The 21,540-nt window shown below is 49.5% G+C and overlaps 1 protein-coding gene across 3 annotated transcripts in view; it reads left to right on the plus strand.

Moving 5' to 3' along the window:
- LOC138825387 (rab11 family-interacting protein 3) overlaps positions 1–21,540 on the plus strand; it is a 60,809-nt gene that overhangs the window by 12,283 nt on the left and 26,986 nt on the right. For 2 of the 3 annotated variants that reach the window (XM_070019865.1, XM_070019863.1), the window contains exons 2-3: positions 2,621–2,714; positions 12,253–12,344. In XM_070019865.1, coding sequence (XP_069875966.1) covers positions 2,621–2,714; positions 12,253–12,344 — 186 coding nt within the window. Of the gene's footprint in view, positions 1–2,620; positions 2,715–12,252; positions 12,345–15,591; positions 15,650–21,540 lie in introns of those variants that run through there. The other variant, XM_070019864.1, reaches the window with a different exon arrangement.

Raw genomic sequence — 21,540 nt, forward strand, 5'->3', positions numbered from 1 at the left:
GAAGCCGGGCGCTGGTGGCTCATGCCTGTAATCCTAGCTACTCAGGAGGCTGAGATCTGAGGATCTCGGTTCAAAGCCAGCCCGGGCAGGAGAGACCGTGAGACTCCTATCTCCAATAAACCACCAGAAAACTGGAAGTGGCACTGTAGCTCAAGTGGTAGAGCGCTCGCCTTGAGCTGAAGAGCTGAGGGACAGCGCCCAGGCCCAGAGTTCAAGACCCACGACCAACAAAAACAACAACAACAAAAAAAAACAAGAAACTTGAAAAATAAATGCACATTTAAAAAATAACACAGGGAAGCCGGGTGCCAGTGGCTCATGCCTGTAATCCTAGCTACTCAGGAGGCTGAGATCTGAGGATCATGGTTCAAAGCCAGCCCGAGAGGAAAGTCCGAGAAACTCTTCTCTCCAATAAACCACCAGAAAACTGGAAGTGTTGTAGCTCAAGTGGTAGAGCATTAGCCTTGAGCTGAAGAGCTCAGGGACAGCGCCCAAGCCCAGAGTTCAAGCCCCACGACTGACAAAAGAAAAGAAAAGCTGAGCATGAGGCCCTGAGTTCAAGTCTCAGTATAGACAGATAAAGGATAAAATAAAAATCCCATCTAATGTTATGAGTTTTTTTCAAGTCCTAGCTTTCAGTTTAAGATGAAACAAGAGTTGTGCGAAGTATACTAGTACCTTCTTGTAATATTAGCTTAGTTCTAGACCAGCCTGGATCAGTATAGTAAGACTAAGTCTCAAAAACAAAAAGCAGCCGGGCACTGGTGGCTCACGCCTGTAATCCTAGCTACTCAGGAGGCTGAGATCTGAGGATCGCGGTTCAAAGCCAGCCCGGGCAGGAGAGACCGTGAGACTCCTATCTCCAATAAATCACCAGAAAACCAGAAGTGGCGCTGTAGCTCAAGTGGTAGAGCGCTCGCCTTGAGCTGAAGAGCTGAGGGACAGCGCCCATGCCCAGAGTTCAAGCCCCACGACCGACAAAAAAAAAAAAAAAAAAAAAAAAAAACAAAAAGCAAAACAACCCAAACTAAAACCACAACAAATGCTAACACTCACATATTAAAAAAACTAATAGCCACTAAAATCATGTTGTACAAGTTGGTATACTGGTGTTCCTATGTTGACAACATATTATCTTAAACTACATTAAAACTAAGTTCAACAAGGCACCAGTATTTCATGCCTGTAATCCTAGCTACTCAGGAGGCTGAGATCTAAGGATTGTGGTTCAAAGCCAGCCCAGGTAGGAAAGACTTTTATCTCCAATTAACCACCAGAAAATGAGAAGTCGCGCTGTGGTTCAAAGTGGTAGAGTGCTAGCCTTGAGCAAAAAAGCACAGGACAGTGCCCAGGCCCTGAGTTCAAACCCCAGGACCAACAAAAATCAAAACAAAAACTAACTATAGCTCTGCTGCCTCTCTGCTGAGCTGCTGGCACAAAGGATGTAGCAGTAAGCCACCAGAGATCCTCACGGAGGCTCTGTCCAGAAGAGGGCAAGTAAACCTGACCCCTTTGCCATCAAGATGAGGGAGGGTTTGTGGCTTTAGCTAAGTATCACTATCCCACAGTATTGTGAAATTTATGTAATCACTTAATCTCAATGAACAATTTTTTTTTTTTTTTGCCAGTTATGGGGCCTGAACTCTGGGCCTGGGCGCTGTCCCTCAGCTCTTCAGCTCAAGGCTAGCGCTCTGTCACTTGAGCCACAGCGCCACTTCTGGCTTTTTCTGCTTATGTGGTGCTGAGCAATCGAACCCAGGGCCTCATGCATGCAAGGCAAGCGCTCTACCACTGAGCCGCCTTCCCAGCCCGTCAATGAATAAATTTTTTAAGAGAAGATGAGAGGAAACACAGGGGTCTGAGGTTAGCATGGCTCAGGGCACTGAGATGGTATTTCTAGAAGCTCAGCTCCTGCTCCCTGTGGCTCAGAGTCCTCCTACTCAACGGCAGCTTCTTGCTGGGGCAGGTTCCCCTTCACTCTCTAGGCAAGAACGTTTGGCTGGAGTTTCTTTTTCTTTTTAAATTTAATTTTACTGTAAAGATGCTGTACAGAGGGGTTACAGTTACATGAGTAAGGCAATGAGCACATTTCTTGTTGAGTGTTGTTACCCCTCCTTTGTTTTTCTCCTACTATCCCTTCCCTCCCTCCACTCTCCCCCTGGCTAAAGTTTGCACTGTGTGAGCCATCTGCTGCCCTTAGGTGAAAAGCATCAATGCACTATGTTGAAAATGAACTTTGCGTGAGAATGGGAGGGAAAACTGGGAGCGTGAGTGACACTCCCTGACTTAATGTAACTTACCCTCTGTACCTCGCCTTCATAAAAACAATAAGAAATCAAAAGATTAAAAAAGCCCATGCAGGGCTGGGAAGGTGGCTCAGTGGTAGAGTGCTTGCCTTGCATGCCTGAGGTCCTCAGCATCACGTAAGCAGAAAAAGCAGGAAGTGGTGCTGTGGCTCAAGTGGTAGAGCTAGCCTTGAGCTGAATTACTGATGGACAATGCCCAGGCCCAGAGTTAAGGCCCCACAACCCACCAAAGAAAAAAAAAAAAAACCACCCATGTAGTGTGTGTTTTTCCCCTTGGGAAGACTTTGGTAACATGTTTTTATTGTACATTACAGGTAAAGGACTTAACCCAGTATTTGGATCCAAGTGGGCTTGGTGTGATCACTTTCGAGGACTTCCACCAAGGGATCATGGCCATCACAAACGGAGGTCAGCACCCTGTGCGTCTCTCGCTGTGTTCCTACCTCTCCCTTCTGCGGCTGCCCCATAGACTCCCACCCTCCTTCAGGCCCTGTCAAGTGTGTTTTTGTTGTTGTTGGGTTTTTTTTTTTTTTATTAATTATTCCACTCAAAGGTAATACTCAACCAATTGAGCCACAGCCCCATTTCTACTTTTTTTTTTTGTCTTTTTTGTGGTCATGGGGCCTGAACTCTGCGCCTGGGTGCTGTCCCTCAGCTCTTCACCTCAAAGCTTGCTCTCTACCCCGTGAGCCACAGTGTCATTTCTGGTTTTCTGGTAGTTAGTTGCAGATAAGAGTCTCAGACTTTCCTGCCTAGGCTGGCTTTGAACTGTGATCCCCAGATCTCAGCCTCCTGAGTAGCTAGGATTACAGGCGTGAGCCGCTGGCACCTGGCCCAGTTCCTGTTTTTATAAAGTGTTGTAGCTTCATCTATGTACTGCACGTTTAGTGAGGTCAGACTAAGTCCCAGATCTGAGGGGGGCACTGACTGCTGTGGGCCTCCAGCCTCCGCCTGGGTGAAGGACTGCTCTGGGCCTCCAGCCTCCGCCTGGGTGAAGGACTGCCCTGGGCCTCCAGCCTCCGCCTGGGTGAAGGACTGCTGTGGGCCTCCTTGTGGCAACTAGCTCACTGACATATTTCCCCCTCCCCAATTAGTAAAGGTACTTTACTTTCCTCTTGTTTGAGGTTGATTTAATCTAACTTTTGTGCGCGCGCGCGCGCGCGTGTGTGTGTGTGTGTGTGTACGCGCACGCGCGCACATACAAGCACTGGAGCTTGACCTCAAAGCCTGAGTGTTGTCCCTGAACTTGTTTGCCCAAGACTATCGCTCTACAACTTGAGCCACATCTCCACTTGTAGACTTTTGGTGGTTAATTAGAGATAAGAGTCACACAGATACTGTGTACTGGGCGACTCACACCTGTCATCCTAGCTACTCTGGAGGCTGAGATCTGAGAATCATGGTTCAAAGCCAGCCCGGACAGGAAAGTCCATGAGACTCTTATCTGCAATTAACCACTAGAAAACCGGAACTAGAGTGGTAGCTCAAAGTGGTAGAGCGCTAATCTTGAGTGAAAGAGCTGGAACAGTACCCAAGCCCTGAGTTCAAGCCCCATAACCAATGCTCCCTACCCCCCCCCCCAAAAAAAAAAAAATTCTGCTCATTCTGGCTTTGAACCATGATCCTCAGATCTCAGCCTCCTGAGTTGCTAGGATTAGACATGAGCCACTGGTACCTGACTTGCATTCTTTGTGGTTAGTATTTCCACTCTTATTTAATTAAGAATAAAACATTCTCGGGGCTGGGAAGGTGGCTCAGTGGTAGAGCGCTTGCCTTGCATGCATGAGGCCCTGGGTTCGATTCCTCAGCACCACATAAGCAAAAAGAAAAAAAGCCGAAAGTGGCGCACTGTGGCTCAAGTGGTAGAGTACTAGCCTTGAGCTGAAGAGCTGAGGGACAGCGCCCAGGCCCAGAGTTCAGGCCCCACGACCGGACCCCCAAAAAAAAGAAGAAAAAAAAAAGAAGAAAACATTCTCAGCAAGTCCCAGAGTTAGTTTGGATCCAGTTTTAGTGTTCTTTTTTTTTTTTTTTTTTGTCCAGGGGCTTGAACTCAGGGCCTGTTCCTGAGCATCTTTTGCTCAAGGCTAACACACCACATCTAGCTTTTTCAGTGTATGTGGTACTGAGGAATCAAACCCAGGGCTTCATGCATTCCAGGAAAGCACTCTACCACTGAGCCACGTTCCCAGCCCCCCTGCTGGGATTCAGAGAGTGAGACTGTGCTTCTTTAGCAGCAAGAGCATCTCAGGTCTGTGTCTCTGCCTGATGCCATGTTGAGGGGTGCAAGAGCATCATAGGAGACACCCTCTCCTTCCGTTGAGCAGACCTGTGTGCTTGAAGGATGGTCTGCTGGTGGATCAAAGAAAGGGAGGGGCCCTGGGCATGGGGACTGAGAGGGGTCCAGCCTGGACAGCGGGCGGTCTGCCCCTCCTGCAGGACCCCTGGGTAGCAGGTCTGTGATGATGAGAACTAGTGGAGGTGGCTACGGCTGAGACCTGTGGGCACTGTCAGTAGGGGTCTGTGCAAGCTCTGGGGAGAGACCAAGAAGAGCCGATCCCTGCCCCTGGGGGCGGGCCTTCTAGTGGGAGATAGACTATAGACAGTGAGATAGGGGTTGGGGGAGGGCGGAGAAGTGGTAGTGTTCTGGTGTGTGGGGGGACAGCGGGGGTCAGAAGATGGATGTGTGGGTAGACAAGACACAGTGGATCTGATGGCACCGTGAGAGGATTTGGCCTATGGGAGCACAGGTCTGTGAATCAAGCCCAGCAGAGTGCTCGTGGGGTGACTGTGTAATGGGGAGGACCCAACCTCAGTGCTAGCCTGCCAGGACCGTGGCTCCAGTGCTTAGCCTTCAGCAGGACCGTGGCCCGAGCCCCAGTGCTAGCCTTCACCAGGACCGTGGCTCCAGTGCTAGCCTTCATTCACCAGGACTGTGGCTCCAGTGCTAGCCTTCATTCACCAGGACCATGGCTCCAGTGCTAGCCTTCACCAGGACCATGGCTCCAGTGCTAGCCTTCACCAGGACTGTGGCCCAAGCCCCAGTGCTAGCCTTCACCAGGACCGTGGCTCCAGTGCTAGCCTTCACCAGGACCATGACTCCAGTGCTAGCCTTCAGCAGGACCGTGGCCCAAGCCCCAGTGCTAGCCTTCATTCACCAGGACTGTGGCTCCAGTGCTAGCCTTCAGCAGGACCGTGGCCCAAGCCCCAGTGCTAGCCTTCACCAGGACCGTGGCTCCAGTGCTAGCCTTCACCAGGACTGTGGCTCCAGTGCTAGCCTTCAGCAGGACTGTGGCTCCAGTGCTAGCCTTCACCAGGACCATGGCTCCAGTGCTAGCCTTCACCAGGACTGTGGCTCCAGTGCTAGCCTTCACCAGGACTGTGGCTCCAGTGCTAGCCTTCATTCACCAGGACTGTGGCTCCAGTGCTAGCCTTCATTTTCCAGGACCGTGGCTCCAGTGCTAGCCTTCACCAGGACCGTGGCTCCAGTGCTAGCCTTCACCAGGACCATGGCTCCAGTGCTAGCCTTCACCAGGACCATGGCTCCAGTGCTAGCCTTCATTCACCAGGACCATGGCTCCAGTGCTAGCCTTCACCAGGACCGTGGCTCCAGTGCTAGCCTTCATTCACCAGGACTGTGGCTCCAGTGCTAGCCTTCATTTTCCAGGACCGTGGCTCCAGTGCTAGCCTTCACCAGGACCGTGGCTCCAGTGCTAGCCTTCACCAGGACCGTGGCTCCAGTGCTAGCCTTCACCAGGACCGTGGCTCCAGTGCTAGCCTTCATTCACCAGGACTGTGGCTCCAGTGCTAGCCTTCATTCACCAGGACCGTGGCTCCAGTGCTAGCCTTCATTCACCAGGACCGTGGCTCCAGTGCTAGCCTTCATTTTCCAGGACCGTGGCTCCAGTGCTAGCCTTCACCAGGACCGTGGCTCCAGTGCTAGCCTTCAGCAGGACCATGGCTCCAGTGCTAGCCTTCAGCAGGACCATGGCTCCAGTGCTAGCCTTTATTCACCAGGACCGTGGCTCCAGTGCTAGCCTTCACCAGGACCATGGCTCCAGTGCTAGCCTTCACCAGGACCGTGGCTCCAGTGCTAGCCTTCATTCACCAGGACCGTGGCTCCAGTGCTAGCCTTCATTCACCAGGACCATGGCTCCAGTGCTAGCCTTCACCAGGACCGTGGCTCCAGTGCTAGCCTTCATTCACCAGGACCATGGCTCCAGTGCTAGCCTTCACCAGGACTGTGGCTCCAGTGCTAGCCTTCAGCAGGACCATGGCTCCAGTGCTAGCCTTCACCAGGACCGTGGCTCCAGTGCTAGTCTTCATTCACCAGGACCGTGGCTTCAGTGCTAGCCTTCATTCACCAGGACCGTGGCTCCAGTGCTAGCCTTCACCAGGACCGTGGCTCCAGTGCTAGCCTTCATTCACCAGGACCATGGCTCCAGTGCTAGCCTTCATTCACTAGGACCGTGGCTCCAGTGCTAGCCTTCACCAGGACCATGGCTCCAGTGCTAGCCTTCGTTCACCAGGACCGTGGCTCCAGGACCATGGCTCCAGTGCTAGCCTTCACCAGGACCGTGGCTCCAGTGTTAGCCTTCACCAAGACCGTGGCATAGCCTGTGTATTCTTTTGAATAAAGTGACAATGGACCTGCTGTGGATATTGGATATTCTGCTGCTGTTGCTGAGGGCAGTGACTTTACTTTTCTGTTTTTAGAAACGATTTTTCTTTTTTTTTTGCCAGTCCTGCAGCTTGAACTCAGGGCCTGGGCACTGTCCCTGAGCTTCTTTAGCTCAAGGCTAACGCTCTACCATTTGAGCCACAGCACCACTTCCAGCTTTTTCTGTGTATGTGGTGCTGAGGAATCGAACCCAGGGCTTCATGCATGCTAGGCAAGCACTCTAGCACTGAGCCACCTTCCCAGCCTACTTTTCTGTTTTTACATTTCATTAGGAAGGAAGAGTGAAAAGTAGACTGAAAGAAAGATGATTTTGAAATTATTTCACAGCACTTAGAAGAAAGCAAAAGAAACCTTTTTCTTTCTTTCTTTTTTTTTTTCAATCCTGGGGCTTGAACTCAGGGCCTGGACTCTGTCCCTGAGTTTTTTTCTGCTCGAGGCTAGAACTCTACCATTTGAGCTACAGTGGCACTGAGCTTTTTTCTGTGTATGTGGTACTGTGGAATGGAACCCAGGGCCTCATGCATGCCAGGCAAGCGCTCTACCACTGAGCCACCTTCCAGGCCCCAGCTTTTTTTTTTTTTTTTTTTTTTGTGCCAGTCCTGTGGCTTGAACTCAGGGCCTGGGCACTTGCTGCCCATGAGTTTTTTTGTCAAGGCTAACATTCTAACTTGAGCCTCAGCTCCACTTTGAGCTTTTTGGTGGTTAATTGGAGATAAGAGTTTCAAGGGTGCTGAGGGTGATTTTGGGCTGCAAACATCAGTTCTCAGGCTCCTGAGTGGCTAGGATTATAGGTGTGAGCCACTGGCGCCCGGCCTGAGCTACATTTGCACTGGGTTTTCTTTTAGGTCTTCCCTGCAGTGTGCCATTGTAACTGCAAGCAGCCTGTCTTCCGTGTCAGACTTCGTTGGCATTAGGGAGTGGCATAGTAAGAAGCATGAAGTCTTGACCCAGTTTCCAGAAAAGTGCAAAGAGATTTTTTTCTGTCATAGTCATGGGTCCTATTTCAGGAATAGGATGAAGCAGAGCTGTTCCAAATAGGCCATGGCTGTAGCTCACAGAGCTGAGGTACTCCTGAACTCCGAAAGGACAAGATAAATGCACAAAAAATTCCATTTAATGGAAAATTGTTACAGTTCTTACAGAGAAGACTGATAAAAGATTCATGCTTAGCTCCTGTCAGGAATGTGAACATACCAGGTACGTTCATGTCTTCTCTCTGAGTGCCATATGGAGCAGAGCTGTTCGTTTGTTACCTACTTTCACAGTCTGAGTAGACATCCACATGTCAATATGCTTGACTGCGTTTTAAAAGTTTCAGATTATTTTAGAAACACAAACATGTTAACATCTGACAGTGGAAAAACTGGTAGGACAATCTAGCCCTCTAAAAAACCGGGGCTCAGTTGACCACCCTGGGAAGAGTCTGCTTTAGGTCCAGAATCCAGTCCAAAAGATGTCTGTCCATGGTAGTGCCCAGTCTGCATTAGAAGCACTCACTCCTACGGCAGGACTGCAGTTTATGTGGAGGTGGAGTGTGGTGGCAGCCCTTCCTGATAGTCTGCACTTGAGATCCTTCACTCCAGGCCACTGTTCACATGACTCAAATGCTCTGCCACATTCCGAACACCACAGTTAGCTGTGCAAGAAACCCATGATCCTTAAAGCCACAGAGGAGAGCTATGTTGAATTATGACATGCATACATTTTTGAATTTGTGTAGCTATCAAATCATTCAGTTTAAGTTGAAAGAAGTCTAGACATCAGTCTAGGTATCTTGGTGCCCTGGGTACCCTGTGAATGCATTTCCTTGGATGTTCATTCCCACTTCCCAATGTCTTCTCTCCAGTTACCCAGGTCTGGTGGAGAAGACCTTTGGAACCTGCTGTGGCACATGACAAGACAGTATTCTCCGCATGAGGTCCAGATCACACTAGGAATCTTCTCTGGCCTCTGGTGGCCCAGCTGGAGGAAGCCAGTGATGACATTTCCAAAGTGGTTTTCCCGGGAGTTGTCTAGGGAAGGTCTCTATTTGACTTAGTCTTCAAAAGTTGCTATTCTGCAGTTTCTTGTCAAGTTAAACGCTTATCATACAACTTAGTTGTTTCATTCTTATTTACCCAAGAGAAATAAAAAGATGTCCACATAAATAGTTATATACAATTGTTCATAACAGTTTCATTCAAAACAGCATACTATAGTCAACCTAAACTTTCATAAGCAGGCAAATAAACTGGGATATGCATAAAGTACAGTATCACTCAAAAATAAAAATGAACTAATGACCATCCAATAGCATGTATTAGCCTCTAGAGATGTGGAGCCATACACAAGAATATGTAGAAGCACAGTTATTACAAATTTGAAGCCAGGCACCCGTGGCTCACGCCTGTAATCCTAGTTACTCAGGAGATTGTGATCCAAGGATCCTGGTTGGAAACTGCCCCAGGCAGAAAAGTCCTGTGAGACTCCTGTCTCCAATGAACTACTCAAAAGCCGGAAGTGGAACTGTGCCTCAAGTGGTAGAGCACTAGCCTTGAGCACGAAGAGGCTCAGAGACAGTGCCCAGGCCCTGAGTTCAAGCACCAGGGGAAAAAACAAAAGTGTCTCAGATTTGTCTGCCTGTCCTGGCTACTACTTGTGCTTTTTTTTGGCCAATCCTGGGATTTAACTCAGGGCTTGGGCACTGTCCCTGAATTTCTTTTGCTCAAGGCTAGCACTCTGTCCTTGAGCCACAGCACCACTTACCAGCTTTTTCTGTGTATGTGGTACTGAGGAATTGAACCCATGGCTTCATGCATGCTAGGGAAGCGCTCTACCACTGAGCCATATTTATCAGCCCCTACTTGGGCTTTTTAAATTAAGTGGCTCACATTAGATTGGTTACATTTAAGATGTTCAATAAATAACAAATTCTGTAAGTACTGTGTATTTCAAGTAATTGCATGAATAAGGGGCTGCTGGGAACAGCGTCACTTAGTTGTCACTGATGCGCCACCCTTGGTGTGTGCTGATGGCTCAGCATTATAGAGGCTGTGGAGATCGATGCCGTTCCCACTGAGGGAGATGACAGATGTTCTGGGCTTGGAGTGTTTGAGAAGTGACATCGTTATTACCCAGTCAGAATTTAGTCTGTCCATGTGAAGAGATGTTACCTTCAAGTTCAGTCTTTTCTTTGTCTGTTGTGGGGCCTGAACTCTGGGCCTGGGTGCTGTCCCTCAGCTCTTTAGTGAAAGGCTAACGCTCTACCACTTGAGCCACAGCACCACTTCCAGCTTTTTCTGCTTATGTGGTGATGAGGAATCAAACCTAGGGCCTTATGCATGCAAGGCAAGCGCTCTACCACTGAGCCACCTTCCTAATAAGCCCCCCTCCCCTTTTTTTAAAAGAAAAAGTATAATATAGTAAAAAGATGTTTGGAGGTATAGGTCAGCAATAGAATGTCTGCCTAATAAGTTTGAGACCCTGAGTTCAAACCCCCTAGTACAGCAAAAGGGAGTCTGTGCTGGGGATGTATTTTAGTGGTAGATTGCTTGCCCTGAATGTGCAAGACTATTGGTTCAATCCCCATAACTTTTTTTTTCTTCTAAGGTAGTCATAGGAAAAGGACAACTCACCTTGTTTCCTTTGCCTCAACAGCGTTGTGCAGTGTTACTTCATTCTGCACACACCTCCTCAGACATGAGTGGTTTTGCTCCTTGGCAGTCGTTTGGTGCATAGGTTCTTTTCAAATCTTGATGTTTATGTATTTAATTTTTGTGGTGCTAGAGACTGAACACAGGGCCCTGTACATGCCAAGCACGTGCTCTACCACCAAGCCACAAAATAGCAGCCTGACTTGAAAGTTTGCATGTTTTGGGATTGGATTTTATGTGCATGTGCACATGTACCAACTGATGCTGGGAGTCAGTGGCTCACGCCTGTAATCCTGGCTCCTCAGGAGGGTGAGATCGAGGATCCCAGCTTGGAGTCAGGGCAAGAAATTGTGTGATGGGCTGGGAAGGTGGCTCAGTGGTAGAGTGCTTGCCTTGCATGCCTGAGGCCCTGGGTTCGATTCTCCAGCACCACATAAGCGAAAAGAAAAAAAGCCGGAAGTGGCGCTGTGGCTCAAGTGGTAGAGCGCTAGCCTCGAGCTAAAGAGCTGAGGGACAGCGCCCAGGCCCAGAGTTCAGGCCCCATGACCAGACCCCCCCCAAAAACAAAAAACAAAACAACAACAAAAAAAAAAGTCTCTGGTTTGTCTGCCTGGATTGGCTTCAAATCACAGTTCATAGATCTCAGCCTCCTGGACAGCTAGGATTATAATGGTGAGGTCACTCAGGTTAGTGACCTGTATTTGTTTGCTTGTTTGTTTGTACCAGTACTGGGGCTTGAATTCCAGGCCTAGGTGCTGTCCGAGCTCTTTTGCTCAATGCTAGTGCTCTACACTTGAGCCACAGCTCCATTTCTGTCTTTTTGTGGTTAATTGGATAAAGAGTTTCACAGATGGAAGTGGCACTGTGGCTCAAGTAGTAGAGAGCCAGCCTTGAGCACAGAGGCTCAGGGACAACACACAGGCCCTGAGTTCAAGCTTCAGAACTGGCGGGGGGTGGGGGTGGGGGGGGGATAATCTTAGCTACTCAGGAGACTGAGATCTGAGGATCGCAGTTTGAAGCCAGTCTTGGTAGAAAAGTCCTCAAGAGACTCTTATCTCCAATTAACCACACAAAAAACGAAGTGGCACTGTGGTTAAAGCAGTAGAGCGCTAGCCTTGAATGTAAAGAGGCTTAGACACCACCCAGGCCCTGAGTTCAAGCTCCACAAGTGACCCAAAAAAGTCACTTTTCCTGCCTGGGTGGTTTTGAATGGTGATCCTCAGATATCAGCCTCCTGATTAGCTAGGATTATAGGCGTAAACCACTGGCACCTGGCTTTTTTTTTTTTTTTTTTTTGAGACGGCCCAGCTGGACACTGATGGCTCATGCTTGTAATCCTACCATAGCGGCTAGAGCTTTGGAGTTGTTAGGGTTTTCTATCTTCCTCTTTATATTTTATAATGCTCTCTAGAAGACGTGGCCTTCGAGTCTTACCCTCTGGTTTCTTCCCTTGAATTTCTTGCTCCTGTCCTGGTGTGCTCACTCCATGCCTAGAGCAACTGCCAGGCCTTCCCAGCTCCCACAACGCTTAGCTCTGAGTGTCTTCCCAGGGAGTCTCAGTTCAACCTACATCTTCATCTTCAGCCTGTCTGGACAGCTCTGGTGGCCTGCTGAACACTGGGTCTTCTCTCTGCAGATCCCGATGGCCAGCTGTACAGTGTGGAGCCTGCCCAGGACGAGTGTCCCACTGCCTGTGTGGACGAGTTTGACGACTTTGTCACCTATGAGGCAAGTGCTTCCCTCACGTCTGAACTTCGTCTTTTCCTTTCTGCTGCAATCCTGCTTCCTGAGATGCTGCAGTTGAATCCTCAAAGACAGCCTGCGGGAAGGCCCCGCACCCTCCTGCTCTGTAGGTTGCTGAGGGTCTCTGAGGTACAGGCTCTGGGCCTTGAGGTGTTTTGACTGGGATGGGCCAGTGGGTATCTGCTTCTGCTCCCCACAGGCTACTGCTCCTGGGGCCTGTCTGGGGACGGGCTCCTTGTTTTCTCGGCAGCCTTCCCTGGGGCATGTTGCGCAGAGGTTGGTGGACAGTGAGGCGCCGTGTGGTGCTGCTGCCATGGTCTGCCAGGTATGAACAGACAGAAGACTGAAGGTTCCCTTTCATGACTTTTTTTTTTTTCCTAGTCCTGGGGCTTGAACTCATGGCCTGGGAACTGTTTCTGAGCTTCTTTTGCTCAAGGCTTGAGTCTTGAGCCACAGCACTACTTCTGGCTTTTCTGTGTATGTGTTGCTGAGGAATCAAACTCAGGGCTTCATGCTTACTAGGCGAGCACTCTACCACTAGCCACATTCCCAGCCCTTTCATGAACTTCTAAACTGCTTTCTGTCTTTGGGGACATTTGACTAATACTTGCTTCCTGCTCGCAGATACAGTGGGAGTTGTCATGGTATAGCTTCTCTAATTGTGGGTCCTTGTCACCATAGTTAGGAAAAAAGTCATAGCTGAAGAAGACAGGACACTCTTTTTTTTTTTTTTTTTTTTGTCGGTCGTGGGGCTTGAACTCTGGGCCTGGGCGCTGTCCCTCAGCTCTTCAGCTCAAGGCGAGCGCTCTACCACTTGAGCTACAGCGCCACTTCCGGTTTTCTGGTGGTTTATTGGAGATAGGAGTCTCACGGTCTTTCCTGCCCGGGCTGGCTTTGAACCGCGATCCTCAGATCTCAGCCTCCTGAGTAGCTAGGATTACAGGCGTGAGCCACCAGCGCCCGGCCAAGACAGGACACTCTTAACTACACCCAGGAACCAATGATTAGATCTTTTTCTCTTTCCTGTTTTGTCGGTCATGGGGCTTGAACTCTGGGCCTGGATGCTCTCCCTCAGCTTTTCATCTCAAGGCGAGCGCTCTACCACTTGAGCCACAGCGCCACTTCTGGTTTTCTGGTGGTTCGTTGGAGATAAGAATCTCATGGACTTTTCTGCCCAGGCTGGCTTTGAACCGTGATCCTCAGGTCTCAGGCGTGAGTCACCAGTGCCTGGCAACATCTCTTTTTATGTTTGGAAAAAATATACTTCACAGTAACAATGTCGGAAGGTCATCATATACCCCATCCTACTACCTCCATGATGAGCATTTGTATCTGTAGATGAAGGGTACCAGCCATTGACCCTGGGTGGTGGTGCTGAACATTGACTGGAATCCTCAGCTTCCTTGGAGATTCCTCTGGCTTGGGTGTGTGTATCCATGACGGCCTGAGAGAGCATGATCTCCTGCCCAGGAGGTCCCCTGCATCTGCCGTCCTGCGCCCGCCCGCGCCCCCGCCTGCAAGCCGCTGGCGCCCCCCTCCCCCCCAGCCTGCAAGCCGCTGGCAGTTGGCGCCCCCCTCCCCCCCCCAGCCTGCAAGCCGCTGGCAGTTGGCGCCCCCCCTCCCCCCCAGCCTGCAAGCCGCTGGCAGTTGGCGCCCCCCCTCCCCCCCAGCCTGCAAGCCGCTGGCAGTTGGCGCCCCCCCCTCCCCCCCAGCCTGCAAGCCGCTGGCAGTTGGCGCCCCCCCCTCCCCCCCAGCCTGCAAGCCGCTGGCAGTTGGCGCCCCCCTCCCCCCCAGCCTGCAAGCCGCTGGCAGTTGGTGCCCTCCCCCCCCAGCCTGCAAGCCGCTGGCAGTTGGCGCCCCCCCCCTCCCCCTCCCTCCCCCAGCCTGCAAGCCGCTGGCAGTTGGCGCCCCCTCCCCCCCCAGCCTGCAAGCCGCTGGCAGTTGGCACCCCCCCTCCCCCCCTCCCCCCCAGCCTGCAAGCCGCTGGCAGTTGGCGCCCCCCTCCCACTCCCCAGCCTGCAAGCCGCTGGCAGTTGGCAGTCTTCTCCTGAGTTTATGGTTTGTCATTCTCACAGGATACATCCTTTCCACACCGGTTCTCTTGTTCACATGAATTTGTTTCTTCTCTGTCTTCCATTTTAAGCTTTTAGATGGTATGCTCAGGAAAGTGGAACTAGATACCCGATACTTAGAGAGAGATAGCTTTATTTAAAAAAAAAAAAAAAAGAAGAAAAGTAAAATGTTCATGCCATGTAATTTTAGGAGGTCTAGCCCTCTTATGAGTGGAGACTGTGTGTATTCCATTAAGAGGCTTTTTGGAGCCCTTTCACCAATGATCTTGAAAGAAAAATGGCCCTTTGTTGATTTTCTGAAAGTGGTTCCTGTCACACCTATGTTTTCTGGCTGGGAACGCCATTGTTTCAGCCTCGTGTTGTGGCGGCCATGTGGGTGAACAGTTACTGCTAAGCTTTATGGCTCAAAGCGAGAACTTCGTGCTTATAGCTCTTCACAGGGGTGAGTTGCTAACGGTGTCTCAGTGAGAAGGGGAAGAGTTGGGGGACTGGGTTAAAGTCTGCTGTTGACTCTCTCACAGGTGGGGAGAAGAAAGCTCACCACTTATTTAAGAATCCTGAGAGGGCTGGGAAGGTGGCTCAGTGGTAGAGTGCTTGCCTTGCATGCCTGAGGCCCTGGGTTTGATTCCTCAGCACCACATAAGCAAAAAAGAAAAAAGCCAGAAGTGGTGCTGTGGCTCAAGTGGTAGAGCAGTAGCCTTGAGCTGAAGAGCTGAGGGACAGCGCCCAGGCCCAGAGTTCAGGCCCCATGACCGGACCACCCCCCCAAAAAAAAAAAAAAAAAGAATGCTGAGATTCTGGGCAGCTGCCAAGGGGTTGGGACAGAGCCTGCTTGTCAGCATTGCTGGAAGGTAGTAGGGAAGTCACAGAATGAACAGACCAGCATAAGACAGTGTGCCTCTGCTCCTCCCACTTCTGGGGTTTGGAGAAAAGACTGATGAGAAATGTGTCTTTTGTAAAAAAATGTAATCAGAAAGATTATAAAATGTAAAACAAAGCTGCTCTGTTTAGAGCCCTCGCTGTTTATTAAGGCCAGGAAGGACACTTCCTGAACTTTGCCTCTCCTTCCCTGACCATCACCAGTGGGAGGCCTAACAGAGCATGTCTGGGAGCAAGTTAAACTTTCTCCCAGGCAGTGCTTAACCTTCAGATGGTCACATGGGTTTTACAGAAACCTCAGCGTGACCAACAAATAGGAAGGCAATGAACAGATAGGAGGTAAGGTCAGCCGGGAAAAGCCAGCACCTGGTCAGCTGGGGTGTGCGGTAAGTAGGGAGGCCGTCTCGGCGGCAGAGCGTGCTCTCCGGGGCCTTTGTGCGGTCCGGCCTGTGAGGGCGCTCCGTTGGCGTCTGAGGGTAAGAGGAGACGTGAAGGCACGCGTGCTCAGGATTGATTTCCCTGGATGAGAGGTTCGGGGACAAAAGCACCGTCATCTGGGCGGGGGAGGCCATCAGGCAGTGCTGGCCACCCCTGGATCGAGCCATGGGCCTCGCTGTCCACTGGCGATTTAATCACGCGGTCAAGGGCTCTGAATGAGTTTTGATTGACAAGTGAGTTCATCTGAATGGTGTTAATTAGTAACATTTTTACCAATTGGTAGCGTAGATTCAGCTTTTGGGCACAGCTGGGTTCTGGGTGGCTGGCAGGTATAACCTGAGGGGTAAGGCTGCTGAGTACTGTTTTTGAATTGTAATGGGTGGACGGTGGCCGAGTACCAGGCTCCAGGGTGATTTGTACCTCTCTTGAAAGAGCCTAGGAAAACAAATTTTACTGGCGCACTGGCGTTTATGTAGAATGCTGTACTCCATAGCAGGCAGCCAGACAGGCTCAGGAGAGGGCAGGCAGCATGCTGGCACTTGAGTGCATGCCGTCTTCACTGGTTGGGGCTCTCTAGCAGAGTTTCTGTCTCTGTGGTTGTGTCCAATAAGTTACAAGGAGTGAGCAACGTGGAGATGTGTGGTTTTGAGCAGGGGCTTTTTACTGCCCTATACTCACCAGGGAGTGTGTGAGGGCTAACAGACAAGGGTAAGTGCAAATTGTATTCACCCCAGTGAGACCTGGCAGCAGATCAGGAGAGACCATTGGCCAGCTCTTTAGAAATGAGGAGTCGAAGGTAGGACCAGCAGCTGCCTTCGGAGTCTGTCCCAGGTAGTCACGCGGCTGGGATACCCTCCCTGTTCCTTTCAGTGGGAGTTGTATAGGCACCACCTTTGCCTCTCCTGTTAGAGGAGTGTTAATCCCACCCTGAGTAGCCCTAAGCTCCAGGGCTACTTCACCCACAAGGACACTACCTTTCACACAGGTTGAGCAGGAACTTGGAGCAGACCCTAGTGTAGAGTTCCTTCCTTCTTGGGAAGAAAAGCACTCTGCTGGGCTGTGTGAGCTGTGCTTGAGGGAATGAAAAGGCTGGTTTGTTACTATAAAAGCTTGAGCTGGGAAGGTGGCTCAGTGGTAGAGCGCTTGCCTTGTATACCTGAGGCCCTGGGTTCGATTCCTCAGCACCACATAAGCAAAAAAAAAAGAAAAAGCCGGAAGTGGCGCTGTGGCTCAAGTGGTAGAGCGCTAGCCTTGAGCTGAAGCTGAGGGACAGCACCCAGAGTTCAGGCCCCACAACCGGACCCAAAAACAAAATTTAAAAAAAAAAAAAAAAGCTTGAGCTGTTGTTGGAAAGAGAGTCCATATGGCCAAGGAGAAGCAGTGGATGTCTACCATAAGTAAGGTGGTTGACAATGCTTTGGGGCTAGGGTGGTGTTTTGTTTTGTTTGTTTGTTTGTTTTTTTGCAGTCCTGGGGCTGGGGCTTGAACTCAGGACCTGGGCACTGTCCCTGAGCTCCTTTTGCTCAAGGCTAGCTCTCTACCACTTGAGCCATAGTACTACTTCCAAGTTTTTCTGTGTATGTGGTACATACACAGAGAGTCAATCCCAGGGCCTCATGCATGCTAGGCAAGCGCTCTACCACTGAGCCGCCTTTCCAGCCCAGGGTCCAAGTTTTGTTAGCCTGCTCCAAGGTCTTTGAAGAAGACCTCACTGCTCTGCTGGTGAGGGTCTAGCACTTCGGCACCGTCTGCTCCCGTTATTCTAGAATTAAGTGCTGGAAGAATCTCCATGTGGCTGTTCTGTGTACTGGGGGCAGTGTTGTTTCTTTTTGTTTTAGATTTTTTTCTTTTCTTTTGGCAGTAGTGGGTTTGGCAGTATTAGGCAGGTAGGTCCTTATACTAGTTAGACAAGTATTGTACCATCTGAGCAATGCCACCAACCATTTTATTTTTTCTGAATAATAATTTTTTTCCCCCCTTGGGCCTGGGGCTTGAACTCTGGGCCTGGGCTCTGACCCTGAGCTTCTTTTGCTCAAGGCTAGCGCTCTTCAACTTGAGCCACAGCACCACTTCCAGCTGGTTCTGAGTAGGTTATTGGAGATAAGAGTCTCAGGGACTTTCATGCCCATGCTGGCTTTGAACCTTGTTCCTCAGATCTCAGCCTCCTGAGTAGCTAGGATTACAGACGTGAGCCAGTGGCACCCAGCTGAATATGTTTTACGTTTACACCTGTTGGGAGTAAATCACAATCTTCCTGTTTACCTTTCTCTTATGCTGGATTACAGCTGCATTCAGCTGTACCTGGAACTTTTGGTCCAGCACAATCAACCTCCCAAGTATTGAAGAGATTACTCGTGTGGGCCACTGGCATTAGCACTAGCTGTATCTTTGTGGGTTTTTTTGTTTGGTTGGTTTTTTGTTGGTGGCGGGCTTAAACTCTGGGCCTTGAGCTCTTCAGCTCAAGACAAGTGCTCTACCACTTGAACCACAGTGCCACTTCCAGTTTTCTGGTGGTTCTTTGGAGATTGCTGCTCAGGTTGGCTTTAAACCTTGATCCTCTGATCTCAGCCTCCTAAGTAGCTAGGATTACAGGCATGAGCCACTGGCCCTTGGCTTGTATCTTTGTTTTTGAAACAGGATTTTACTGCTTTTGCCCAGGCTGGCCTTGAACTCAAGATCCTCCTTTAGAGTCTATGGAGGATTTTCTTATGCCCCCGGGTGAGTTTGTAACTACAACTTTCTGGCAGCACATTTCCGTGGGAGTGTGCAGCGCGGTCAGGGTTGTTAGCAGCCTCTTCTTACATAACATTAGAAGCCCACACTGAGTCCTGTGTCCTGCTGCTGGCTTCATCCTAGCCCCACATAGATGCCTGATCTGCATGTTTTTCTTGTCTCTCTGGCTCAGTCTCCCACAAATAGACCAGAGCTGGCCCTGCCCTGGTGTGTGTCCTGGCCCATCTTACTCAGGAGAGACCGCCACCCAGGGTGAGAGATACCATTGGATCTGGACCTCTTGTGTACATTTGTTAACTTCAGATTTTTTCACATTTATATTTTATAAACAGAATATGTTCATTTGAAAGTGAAAAGCCGTGAAAGAGAGTAGTAAGATTCTCCATTTAGAGAGGGGCCCCAAAGATGGGTCCCTAGTTTCAGATTTTGAAGTAGATGCTTTCTGTGAATTAGAAATTAGTTCTTGTGAATTTTATAGATTCTAGGTAACATTTGAGCTTTCATTTGGAAATCTGAGGGACACGATCAGATACTCAGAATATTGCAGTCCATGTTGTTCCAACTTATCCTGACTTCTGACTTCTTCACGGCCGGCGGGGGTTTTCCAGTCGCATGTGTCTTGTTCCAGTGCCCTGAAAAGCACCTCCTGTGTCATCCCCTGCTTGCACGAGGGGCTCTCCTGGGAGGTTGGCATTTCTAGCTTCCTTTGTAGATGAGGCTTGAGGGTTGAGCTACATACCTTAGGTCGTATGGCTGGTGGGCCGGGTAGAGCTAGTTTCTCTTCAGCTGTGTTCCACAGGTCTGAGTCTCTTCAAATGAGTCTTGGAGGCTCAAGTGGCACAAGGTGTCCTCGTAGTCTGCCCAGCAGACCCAGAGGGCAAAGGGCACATTTCTCCTGTAAGACGTGTGACTTCTCTGAAATCTTACTTGTTTGTAAATCGTTAGCCATAGAATCTTATAAGCATGCGATATTGCCTACTTTTCCTAAATAGAAAAATGTTCTGTTCAATGATTCTTTAGATCTATAATCTGCAAACATTACTGTGTAGTCCAGAAGTGTCTGTCTATGGTGACATATTAGACCCTATGCTAGGTGCTTTGTTCTTACCTGTGAGTAAGAACAAAACGTTTGTTGGGAAGGTAGTCATTTAGCTAGTTGACAGAATTGGCTCGATAACTGACTGATTTAGTAGTTAGACCTTTATTTTGAATTTCAAAGCAATAGGCTGAATTTATAGGCTATTGTAAATTTTTTTGCTAGGATTATTTCTTTTCTTTTCTTTTTTTTCTTTTTTCTTGTCAGTTGTAGAGCTTGAACTCAGGGCCTGGGAGCTATCTTTGAGCTCTTTTGCTCAGGCTAGTACTCTATCACTTTGAGCCACAGGACCACTTCTGCTTTTCTGGTAGTTAAATGGAGATAAGAATCTCACAAGGGCTGGGAAGGTGGCTCAGTGGTAGAGCACTTGCCTTGCATGCATGAGGCCCTGGGTTCAATTCCTCAGTACCATATAAGCAAAAAGAAAAAAGCTGGAAGTGGCGCTGTGGATCAAGTGGTAGAGCCCTGCCTTGAACTCAAGACAGTGCCCAGGCCCAGAGTTCAGGCCCCACGACCGGACCCCCCAAAAAAAAAAGAATCTCAAAAGACTTTCCTGCCAAGACTGGCTTTGAACCATGATCCTCAGATCTCAGCCTCCGAAGTAGCTAGAGTGACCAGTGGGAGCTACCAGTGCCCAGTTCTGCTAGCATTATTTCTGATGTTAGGGTGCTTTCCAGTTTTTAGGCATATTTATTTAGCTGATTTTAAAAATAATTCTGTATTTATGTGTTGAGAGAGTCTCCTAGCCTGGCCTGAAACTTGCTATGTAGACTGACTTCAGAGTTGTGATTTTCAGCCTCATACCTCCTGAGTGCTGGAATTATAGGTATGTGCCACCAGGCTCAGCTCATTTTTAAAAATTTTTATTTATTTTCTTTTTTTGCTGGTCCTGGGTACTGTCTCTGAGCTTCTTTTGCTCAAGTCTAGCATTCTACCACTTCTGCCACAGTGCTACTTCCAGCTTTTTGTGAGGAGTTTATTGGAGATAAGAGTCTCACAGACTTTCCTGCCCAGGCTGGCTTGGGACTATAGTCAGATCTCAGCCTCTTGAGTATCTAGGATTACTGGCATGAGCCAGAGGCTCCTGGCTTCCACATATTTTTGTTTGGTTTTATACATGTACCTATATCATGGGGGACTGGGAAGGTGGCTCAGTAGTAGAGTGCTTGCCTTGCATGCATGAGGCCCTACGTTCCATTCCTCAGCACCACATAAGCAGAAAAGGCCAGAAGTGGCGCTCTGGCTTAAGTGGTAGGGCGCAAGCCTTGAACTGAAGAGCTAAGGGACAGCGCCCAGGCCCAGAGTTTAGACCCCACCACTGACTCCCCCTCCCCCCCAAAAAAAGGCTGAGAGTCATTGGCTCCTAGCTAATCAGGAGACTGAGATCTGAGGATTACGGTTTAAAGCCAGCCTAGGCAGGAAAGTGTGTGAGACTCATCTCCAATTAATGCCCCCCCAAAAGTAAGAAGTGGCTTTGAGCTGTGGCTCAAGTGGTAGAGCACTAGCTTTGAGCAAAAAAAAGCTCAGGAACAGTGCCCAGGCCCTGAGTTCCAGCCCCAGGACTGGCACACAAAAAAAATAATAATCATGGGATTAGGGTATAGCTCAGTCATAAAGCACCTTTGACTGTGTGGATTCAGTGCTTACAGACATCCTCACTCTCACAAAAGCTTTTGATTTATAAGCTGTTATCTCAGTTTAGAAATGTAGTTAGATGGGGCTGGGAAGGTGACTCAGTGGTAGAGCGCTTGCCTTGCATGCATGAGGCCCTGGGTTCCGATTCCTCAGCACCATATAAGCAAAAAGAAAAAAGCCGGAAGTGGCGCTGTGGCTCAAGTGGTAGAGCGCTAGCCTTGAGCTGAAGAGCTGAGGGACAGCGCCCAGGCCCAGAGTTCAGGCCCTACAACCGGACCCAAAAACAAAATAAAACAAAAAAAATAGAAATGTAGTTAGAAAAAAATAA

This window comes from Dipodomys merriami, unplaced genomic scaffold, assembly GCF_024711535.1.
Source record: "Dipodomys merriami isolate MVZ:Mamm:240054 unplaced genomic scaffold, mDipMer1.0.p SCAF_137, whole genome shotgun sequence".
NCBI lineage: Eukaryota > Metazoa > Chordata > Mammalia > Rodentia > Heteromyidae > Dipodomys > Dipodomys merriami.